Source organism: Stegastes partitus, unplaced genomic scaffold (assembly GCF_000690725.1).
Source record: "Stegastes partitus isolate 25-593 unplaced genomic scaffold, Stegastes_partitus-1.0.2 Scaffold540, whole genome shotgun sequence".
Taxonomy (NCBI): domain Eukaryota; kingdom Metazoa; phylum Chordata; class Actinopteri; family Pomacentridae; genus Stegastes; species Stegastes partitus.
Window position 1 is genome coordinate 285,434 of NW_007578271.1, and position 9,814 is coordinate 295,247.

Here is a 9,814-nt window from a genome sequence, read left to right on the forward strand (position 1 = left end):
CTGTGGCTCTGACTCAGGTGTGTGTGGTTGTGTGTGGTTGTGTGTCTGTGCAGGCGGGCTGAAGAACTGCGAGCTGTTCCAGTACGGGGAGGAGACCATGGCGGCCTGGGAGGAGGACCGGCTGAGCGACGACATCAAAGCCGAGCAGAAGAAAGTGACTGAAGCCGAACTCGTCATCTTCCAGGTCAGAGACCACCAACCTGCACCAGTGTGTCGCTTTGTGTTGCTTTGTGTCGCTTTGTGTTGTTTCCTCTCACTCTGTGGTTGTTTTGTGTCTACTTGTGGGACTTTTTTTTCATCTTTGTAGTAATTTTTTGTGTCTTTATATTGTTTTCCGTCCCTTTGTGGAACTTTTTTCTGTCTTTGTAGTAGTTTTGTGTGTCTTTTGTCACTTTGTGGGAATTGTGTGTGTCTTTGTGGTCACTTTGTTTGTATTTATGTCGTTTGTGTCTGTTTGTGGTTGTTTTTTTGACACTTTAGGCTGTTTGATATCATTTTGTGGTCATTTCTGTCACTTAAAAGTTGATTATTTACATCAAGCCGTGTGTGTGTGTGTGTGTGTCTGTGTGTGCCTGTGTGTGTGTGTGTGTGTGCCTGTGTGTGTGTGTGTGTGTGTGTGTGTGTGTGTGTGTGTGTGCGTGTGTGTGTATGTGTGTGTGTAGTTCCCGCTGTACTGGTTCAGTGTTCCTGCCATCATGAAGGGTTGGATGGATCGAGTCCTGACTCAAGGTTTCGCCTTTTCTCTGCAAAATGTGTACAACAACGGACTGTTCAAGGTGCGACGCCGTGACGACAAACACACAACAAAGCTGAACTGGTCAATTAAACTGGTTTGAGCTCAAGTTTCACTCATGAAGACACAGAAACAGCCTCAGCTGGTTACAGGTCACAGTGCTTTCAGGTTTTTATGTCTGGGGACATTATGGTAGGAAAACTATGAGTCCATGCGTATGGAGGTTGTCTGTCTGCTCGTCCAAAGTGACATTTGTCAGTTTGTAAAAGAAGTTGTCGATGCGAACCAGAAGTCCTCTAACAATTTGTCTGTAATCAGGCTTTCAAATGTGTAAAAAATCTGCTCATCTGTATTGAAATTGGGACACGTAACAACAGCTGTCAGTGTGTAATAAGAGTGTTCAGTACATACCTACTGAGGAACAGAGCAGCAGACCGGCAGCAGCCACCAGGACGATCCTGTGAGCCTGAGCTCAGGCCACAGAAACCCTGATGTTCAGATGCTCTTCAGTTTCACATCTCTCACGGTAGAAGTGCAGCAAAAGTCATGTGTACAAAGACAGCCAATGGTGAAGCCGCTCGACTCGAATACGTAGACTTTTCAGCTACGAATGCCTCTGTTCGCATTGACAACTTCTTTACACATCGACAAATCTCACGAACAGACTGAGATGCAGACAGACGACCTCCATACACATGGACACAGAGTCGTTACCATAATGCCTCCATACTTATGGAACAACAGCTGAACGATTACAAGTGTTGACTGGTTTCTGTCTAGTTGTTGGACTTGACTTTAACTCACTTTAGTTTTTTAGATGATATCAAAGATGATGCTTTTTAAATTTTAGCCGTATTTTAGATTTGTTTTGGCTGGTCTGGGAGGGTTTGGGTCTTATCTGACACTAGTTCCGTCCTGGTTTAGGTTCAGGTTTTGTCCTGGTTTGAGCTACTCTCATTGCAGCGTGTTGTGTTTGGTTGCAGGATAAGAAAGCGATGTTGTCCTTCTCCACTGGAGCCATACAGACCATGTACCAGCCGGATGGAATAAACGGAGACATCAACGTCACTCTGTGGCCTCTTCAGGTGGATCAACTTCCTCATTCACTCAACATGAGAACCATCTGACACTGATGCTAACCTTCTGCTCTGCTTCTTCTCTTCCATCAGAACGGAATTCTGCACTTCTGTGGGTTCCAGGTTCTGGCTCCTCAGATCTTCTGGAGTCCGGCTCACTCTCCGCACGCCGCCAGAGCCGCCATGCTGGAGGGATGGCGAGCTCGGCTCAGAGGACTGATGGCAGAGAAGCCTCTGAGCTTCGCGCCATGCGAGCTCTTCAACCTCAGCTTCCAGGGCGGCTTCCTGATGAAGCCCGAAGCCAGGAAGGACCAGGAGGCGAATCCGTACGGCCTCACGACAGGACATCATCTGGGGAAACCGCTGCCGCCAGACAACCAGACCAGAGCTGGACCGACACTGAAAAAATGAAGCAGGAAGCAGAGAGTCGGAGCTTCTCCTCAGCAGCGTTTTTTAAAAAATATTACAGCATCTCGTTAATGCAGAAACGTGTGGCTCCACACGCTGTATGTTTACTGAAGCTGAATTAAAACCTCGTCCACAACAAAGACTGGAAGTTATTCGTGTTTTATTTCAATAACTGATATTTCATGAGCACACACGTGTTGCCAAACAGAACCTGAAAATTCAACTACAGACACTTCAGAAAATATATTTTACTTCATTAGAATTCAAATTTTCCAAGTAATTTAAACTCAGAACGTAAAAAGAAAAGTTTTCCAAAGTTTTGTTTGCTATCTAAATAGAAAATATACCGTTTCTAATATTTATTTATAATACAATCTGAAGACACAAGAGGACCACAAAAAGGCCAAAGAAAGGCAGACAAGAGACCCAGAACAACTGTAAAGGCCCAGTTTGTAATGCCGGGCCTTTAGTATTTCTGTATCCAGGATGATCAGCTCTCTCTCAGACTAGCACCAGAACTGGGGCTGATCCGGGATGTTTTCCTGGAGAACGGTGACCTTTGCCTTTATTTGCGTTAATGCCCTACATGCTGCTGATAGCTTCAAAGGGCCTCATGTTTGCCCTTATTGTACTCATTTGATAATGTTGTCTGATCAGGGCGTGTCCTCTTGGCCAAGTGACCTCAAAAGACAGATTTTTATCTCCTGGTTAAATAAAGATTAAGTCACTGAGTTTAAAGCCTGCCCAGCTCCTAAAGTGAAGGTTCTGACCTGCTCCTGGGACACCACGACGACTATGACCAGCCCTTTAACATTTAATAGCTAGTCTGCATATGCAACACAGACATCCACAATGACAGGATTCCTGTCCACAGCTGTAGTTACAGATGACTTCACTCTCCCCATTGATGTGTACGGGGTCTCATTACAGATATCTTTAATTCAATTATGGATAGATGTGGATATCTGCAACTAAATTATCCCATTCCATCCATCATCTCTACACCTTAATCCTCACCAGGGTCATGGGGGGCGGAGTCTATCCCAGCTGACTCAGGGTGAAGGCAGGTTCACCTGGACAGGTAACCAGTCTATCACAGGGCTACACTTAGAGACAGACAACCAAGCACACTCACATTCACACCTACGGACAATTTACAATCACCAATTAACCTCAGCATGTTTCTGGACTGTGGGAGGAAGCCGGAGAACCCGGAGAGAACCCACGCTGCACGGGGAGAACATGGAGACTCCACGCAGGAAGATTCCGGGTGTCCTCACCGGGACGCCAACCACCGACCTTCTAGCTGTGAGGCGACCAACTGCACCACTTTGCAGCCCACAACTACTTTATGACTATCCATAATTCCACTTTATAAAATATCTACATTTTCATTCTGACTCGTCACAATTTCATATCAAGATATCTTCAACTCCCCTCCATTAGAGATATCTGTTATGGCCTTTGTAGATGTCTTTACTTACATTTTAACTCGTCAAAATGATGTTGCAGATGTCTTGAACTGGAATTAGGCCTAGTCAGAGTGAAACTGCAGATCTCTCAAACTAGATTTATGTACAGTCATAGTTTAGCTGCAGATATCTGTTATCAGGTTATAGATATCTATGAATGAACTGTGGTTAAACATATCTCAAGTTCGAGATATATCTTTTATTATGACTAGTCAAAATGTAATTACAGAAATCTTAAAACAGAGTTTCAACTCAGCAAATTGATGTTGCAGAAATCTGTAATTACGGCAGAAGCAAGCCCCTCCTCCTCCCTGCTCCCTCGGTTCTGGTATATTCTGTTCCCCACCATCTGAGCAGTGGATCTCCTCCGGACCTGCACCAGGATATGTTCATGTCCTAATAAAACTTTACTAGAAGCCACGGCGCTCCTCCCATGGTGTCCCCGAGAGACTCCCCAGCATTCACTCGACTTTACAGAAACTATTGGCGGCAGTTGTAGGGTCTTGGAAATCATGGAAACGTGGTTTTTGAATCACGTCTGTTCTGTTTCATGGCACTTTCTAACTATCTTATCGAGGACCACAGCCGCCATTTCTTCTGCTCAGAAGCTGTTAAAATTATGTTTCCTCTTCTCTCCTCCAGCTCATTTGGGTCAGTATCCAATGAGAAGCCTGGCATGAGCAGAGGCATCAACACAGTTTTGACTGGTCACCAAGACAGTTAGAGGTATCTGTACCTGACTTTCTACTAGTTAAAACTGATTTACAGATATCTGCAAGTGGCATTTAGGAAGCGTGATGAGGCGAAGGGCGGTTTTCTTGAGGTCATCGCAGACATCTGTAACTCAGTTCCAACTAATCAAAACTGGGTTACAGACATCTCTAAGTGTCGTTGTGACTAGTCAAAATTGAATTGCAGATATCACCAACTGTATTTTTTTTATGTTGTTGATATCTATAATGTAAATTCTGGAGAGTCAAATGTAGCTATTAAATGTTAAAAGGGCTTGCCATACGACGACACGTTTTGTTCAACCAGCTGATCCAGTGACATGTTCCTTATTTGCAGCCATTAACCAGCCCGTCCGTCTGAGAGCTCTTTATATAGGAGCTGCTTGTGTTTATGTTCCAGCGAGTGTGACCAAGAACGACCAACAGGGAACACTGTCAAGCTGCTGTCTTATTAAAATCACACAGACTGTAAGTGAGTTGCTAAAATGTAATCATACTTTTGGATTTATTGCTAAAGCGTTTCATAATTACTTAAAGTTTAAATTATTGACGTGTACAGATTAAAATCAGCGCAGGTTTCCCTCTCGGTCCCCCCTCCTGAGCGCGGCGGAATGGTGCGGCCCGCTGTGACGTCAGGCGGTGGGCGGAGCAGCGGGCCGATGGTGAAGAAGGAGGACCGTGTTTGTTGTTTGTTGTTTTCATCGACCGTTGATTTCTGCCGTTTGTCGTCTGTTCACCGATTTACCGGATAGAAGCAGCGGGACAGAGACGGTTTCACTCCTCAAACTAACCGACAGCCGCGTTCACAATCTGCTGCGTCGAGCGGAAAGACCCGGAAACATGAAATGGATGTTCAAAGAGGATCACTCGTTGGGTAAGGCGGAGGACGGAGCTGTTGTTTTCAGGAGAAATGTCGGCGCAGGGCCGCGGGTAGCGGCGCCGTTATTCGGCTCCGGTGGGACTTAATGCGGGGTGTAATGACGGGAAAGTGTCGCTCAGAATCGGGTCTTGAACCGAGCCGGGCTGGGCCGGGCCTGTCCTCCGGCCTTTGTTTAGGGAGGAGGCGGTGTCGGTCCAGGTCATTATGGCTGTAAACATGGATGTGAGCTGCTGGGAGGAGGTGGAGGAGCAGAACCGTCCTGCTCTCAGCCGGACGGGAGACACCGACACCCAGGAGCCGTGGAGCTGCTGATGAAGCCTCCGTGAGTCAGAGTCAGCAGCTGGGTCCCTGAGCGGCTCCTGGTCCGCTCCACTTCCTGTAGGCCCGGACCAGGTCCAGGCTGGGGAGGCCCGGACCAGGTCCAGGCTGCTGCTCTGCAGCAGCAGCTCGACTGTTGTCCTCCAGGACCTGGACTCAGCACCAGGGTTCTGAGAGGACGTCACCTGGACCTGGTTTACACAAGTACTGGTGACCACATGTAGAGAAACACAGAAGAGCTTTAGTTGTTCTACGGGTTTCATTAAAGCAGAACTTTTCCTGTTTATCTTCCACACAGTCAGAAAGGTTCTGAACCAGAACTAAACATGTGATTTATTTTGATCAGACATCAGGTTTAAAATCCAGCAACAGTCTGGATGTCAGAGCAGCTGCCTGATGCAGCAGCACATCTACAGTCTGAGCCTATTATTATTATTATTATTATTATTATTATTATTATTATTATCATCATCACATGAAGGTTACATGAGTTGAGGATGTTGCTGCTAAACAGCAGTATTCAGATTACAGTGAACATAAAAAGACAGTGTTCAGTTCTAGTTGATGATTATTGATAATGAGCTATTTTTAATAACAGCTTTAGAGCACATCTCATTAAACTGGACCTCTAAGCCTTGGTTCTGTCGAGGCGGCTGCTGCACCGTTTCCCTGTTTAAGCCAAAAACAACAGAAACACCTGAGTGCTGGTGATGCTGAGGAGGAGCCTCCAGCGCATCGCTTTAGGAACCACCGTGTTATTTTGCATTTCAGACGTTTCGTATCCAGATGATTTGTTTATGAGCTGATGGAGATAACAAACACGTGAATCATTTATAGACTCCAGAAAACTGTTTGCTGTCCTGGATCGATGTGGTTCAGCTCAGACCGGCACAGTTCTGTGCTTCAGCTGCTGTAGCTTCTCACAGAGCGACATCGGACTGGTCGCAGTGTTGTGAACAGACAGACGGTTCTGATTCCAGACCAACTGAAAACTTAGAGCCTCCGTCGGTTCTGGTTTTTCAGCAGAGTTTCAGATGTTCTGGATCCACAAGCTGCAGATTCGTCCCGAGAAACTGCTGCTGTGTTTATATCAGCGGCCGGCTGGACGGTGTCTGTCAGGCTCGCCGTCAGACTGGACCTCTGCTGAGCCCTTTGTCCTTCTCCTTCTTCAGTTCTGCTTTTGGACGATCTGGTTCATGACTCTGCTTCGTCTTCATCAGCAGCTTCGTCTGTCGTCGTCTGGACCCTCTGAACAGACGCCGGTTCAGTGGAACGTTTGGGACACGTTTGCTCCACAGTCGCGGCGATAACGTTAAATCACTGAGTGAATTCTGAGGATCGGTGGTTTTGTAGTTCAGCCGGTCAGTCTGGGCTGATCGACGGACTGTGAACCTCCGATCAGAGGTATTGATCTCCGTCAATCAGCAGCAGCTCAAAGTCAAACTGAGCTCAGTGCTGCTGTTGATGTGATCATCATGAATCCTCAGGAAGCTCGCTCATACTGAAGAACCGTGAACACGAGCCTTGTTGCCGTCATGCTACATCATCTTTTTTTTTTTTTTTTTTTCTCGTGTAAACAAACGTCCAGTTTTATTTAAATCAACACTTTAAACTCTGAGACTTTGTTTTTCTTCCCGTCATCTTGTTTTTCACTGCGGCCTCTTTATGGTGAATTTTAAATGAAACATGCCGACAAAAACTATTTTAGTAAAATGTCCCAATTTGAAGCTCAGATTTGGTTCAGCTTCAACCGCGTGAGTAGTTCAAGAACAGTTTGTTTTGACAGACCAGACCGGTGATTGGACGATACGTCCACGCGTTACACACCAAAGGCAGCTCTTACAAATGTCTGATTTCACAGATTTATAGTTTCTTAGCTGCTGCTAGTTCTTAGAGCCACATTAATACGATACAGAACCCAGTTTGGGTTCGTGAGCAGCATGTAAACCAACTGGATGCTGGCGTCCATGAGGATTGTGTATTTCTGTTGTCACTTGATTAACATGAATGTTTGTTTGTGTTCTGCAGAACATCGATGCATAGAGTCGGCCAAAATCCGCAACAAATACCCTGACAGGGTCCCGGTGAGTGAACAGGAAGTCGTGCTCACACAGCTGCTTCATGGGGGCCGGTTGGTTCCCTGACGTCTGTTGTCTGGTGGTACTGGAGCTGCTTCATGGGGACGGGGGGTATTCATGGTGTCTGTGTTCTGTCAGGTGATCGTGGAGAAGGTTTCCGGATCACAGATCGTGGACATCGATAAGAGGAAGTACCTGGTGCCCTCCGACATCACGGTGGCCCAGTTCATGTGGATCATCAGGAAACGCATCCAGCTGCCCTCAGAGAAAGCCATCTTCCTGTTCGTGGACAAGACGGTGCCGCAGTCCAGGTGAGCGGCTCAGCTTCACGACCGGGACTCGCGTAGCAGAACGTTCTGGGACAAACAGGAGTTCTGCAAATGAAATCAAAATGCTGGACGATATTTTAGGAATTCACACGACTTCAGTGCTGATTTTAAGTATAGCAGGTCATCAGCACCTGAGCTAACCAATCTGAGATAACGTTAGCCACGGCATTAGCCTAAACAAGCTAATGTTAGCCTTAACAAGATGACATTAGCCACTGCATTACCCTAAATAAGATGATGCTAAACAAGCCAAGAACAGCCTAAACAAGATGGTGTCGGTCACAGCATTAGCCTTACCAACATAACATTAGCCACTACATTAGCCTAAACAGGGTAAATAGATAATATGGAGTTTAAACAAGATAACAACACAACATTAGCAGCTAGGTTAGCCTGAAGAAGATAACATAGCTGCATACAGGAAACAAGATATTTAATTTACTTCCTGAAGAGAAGCAGTGAGTTTTCATATACGGGAGGTTTGATCAGTAAATCGGCTTTATAGTGGATCAATGATTTACTCGTTTTCAGGAAATAGGAAGCATTACAGCGTCAGACATCATAAAGTACATTTATGATTAACGATAGACAAATAAACTTTTAGGGAAGACGGTTTAATTGTGGGCGTTAAAGATGAAGTGTGAATGTTTGTGGACGCTCCTGTTGCAGATAATACATGTTGAGGGGACGTTTTAGCCCTGAGTGCAGCCTGTCAGGCAGAAACCTGAACACATTCATCTTCAGAAACAGCTCACTGACACCAGGATTCATTTATATAACAGACATTTATCAGGGACTGTTTTCAGCAGCGTGCGGCTCCACGTCAGTCCTCCAGCTTTAACTCTGGTTCTGGTTCTGTTGCAGCATCACGATGGGGCAGCTGTACGAGAAGGAGAAGGACGAGGACGGATTTTTATACGTGGCCTACAGCGGCGAGAACACCTTTGGTTTTTAGGAATCAGAGCAGCCGATCGTGACGCTGACACCCACCCACATCCAATCACAGCCCTCACTCGGCCCCTGCAGACGGCGAGGGAAGCCCCGCAGAGATTCAGAGACACCCGGAGGACGGACGGGACGGACATGAAGGCAGCACCGCAGCGTTTGTTCTGGCCCATGTTGCACCAGTTCTTTACAGAGTCATAGATTCAGTTTGTTAGTTTGATGTCGTGATTCGAGTGTTTTAGGATGATTTTTTTTTGTTTGTTTCCACCTTTTAAACGCGTGAATGAAGTTTGCTTTTAGTTGTGCTTTTCTTCTTTGGAGACGATATTTAAAAGAATTTTAATTTAATTATTTGAAGGTAAGGTAGCTGGATGACCTAACCAATAAAAAGAGCAAATTAAACTGACTCGGTTTGGTTTTCTTCTTTTAAACTGGCCTCAGTCCGGTGAAGACGACACAACAGAAACCAGAGCTGCAGCGATTGATCGATGATAAACTGATCGGCAGCTATTTTGATCATTGAACAGTTCAGTTTTAGAAAAAGTAATCTAAATTTTGTGATTGCAGCTTCTTCAGTGTGAATATTTTCTTTCCTCCTCTGTGACACTAAAATTATTTTCTAAGGATAAAACAACACGTCATGTCAGACAGATCAAAATAATATCATCCTCTGTAGCAGCCCAAACAAGATAGCATTAGCCTAGTAAGGCAACATTAGCTTAAACAAGGTAGCATTCACTGCTACATTAAACTAAACAAAGTAGCATTAGCCTAAACAAGACAACATTAACCAACATTGAAGATTTTATAAACCAAACAACTACTGGACTAACAAGACAACAAT

General features: G+C 45.4%; 2 protein-coding genes across 2 annotated transcripts in view; both read left to right on the plus strand.

Annotated features, from left to right (window-relative positions):
* nqo1 (NAD(P)H dehydrogenase, quinone 1) overlaps nucleotides 1–2,359 on the plus strand; it is a 4,868-nt gene extending 2,509 nt beyond the window's left edge. Inside the window, exons 3-6 of the mRNA XM_008288093.1 lie at nucleotides 54–184; nucleotides 663–776; nucleotides 1,717–1,818; nucleotides 1,903–2,359. Of these exons, the coding sequence (XP_008286315.1) occupies nucleotides 54–184; nucleotides 663–776; nucleotides 1,717–1,818; nucleotides 1,903–2,220 (665 nt within the window). The 3' untranslated portion in view covers nucleotides 2,221–2,359. The remainder of the gene's footprint in view (nucleotides 1–53; nucleotides 185–662; nucleotides 777–1,716; nucleotides 1,819–1,902) is intronic.
* A 2,694-nt stretch (nucleotides 2,360–5,053) lies between these two features.
* On the plus strand, nucleotides 5,054–9,376 carry LOC103361882 (gamma-aminobutyric acid receptor-associated protein-like 2). The gene is made up of 4 exons (XM_008288094.1): nucleotides 5,054–5,294; nucleotides 7,647–7,702; nucleotides 7,835–8,007; nucleotides 8,890–9,376. Exons 1-4 carry the CDS (start codon nucleotides 5,261–5,263, stop codon nucleotides 8,978–8,980), a joined length of 354 nt encoding a protein of 117 aa, XP_008286316.1. The 5' UTR covers nucleotides 5,054–5,260; the 3' UTR covers nucleotides 8,981–9,376.
* The last annotated feature ends 438 nt before the right edge of the window (nucleotides 9,377–9,814 follow it).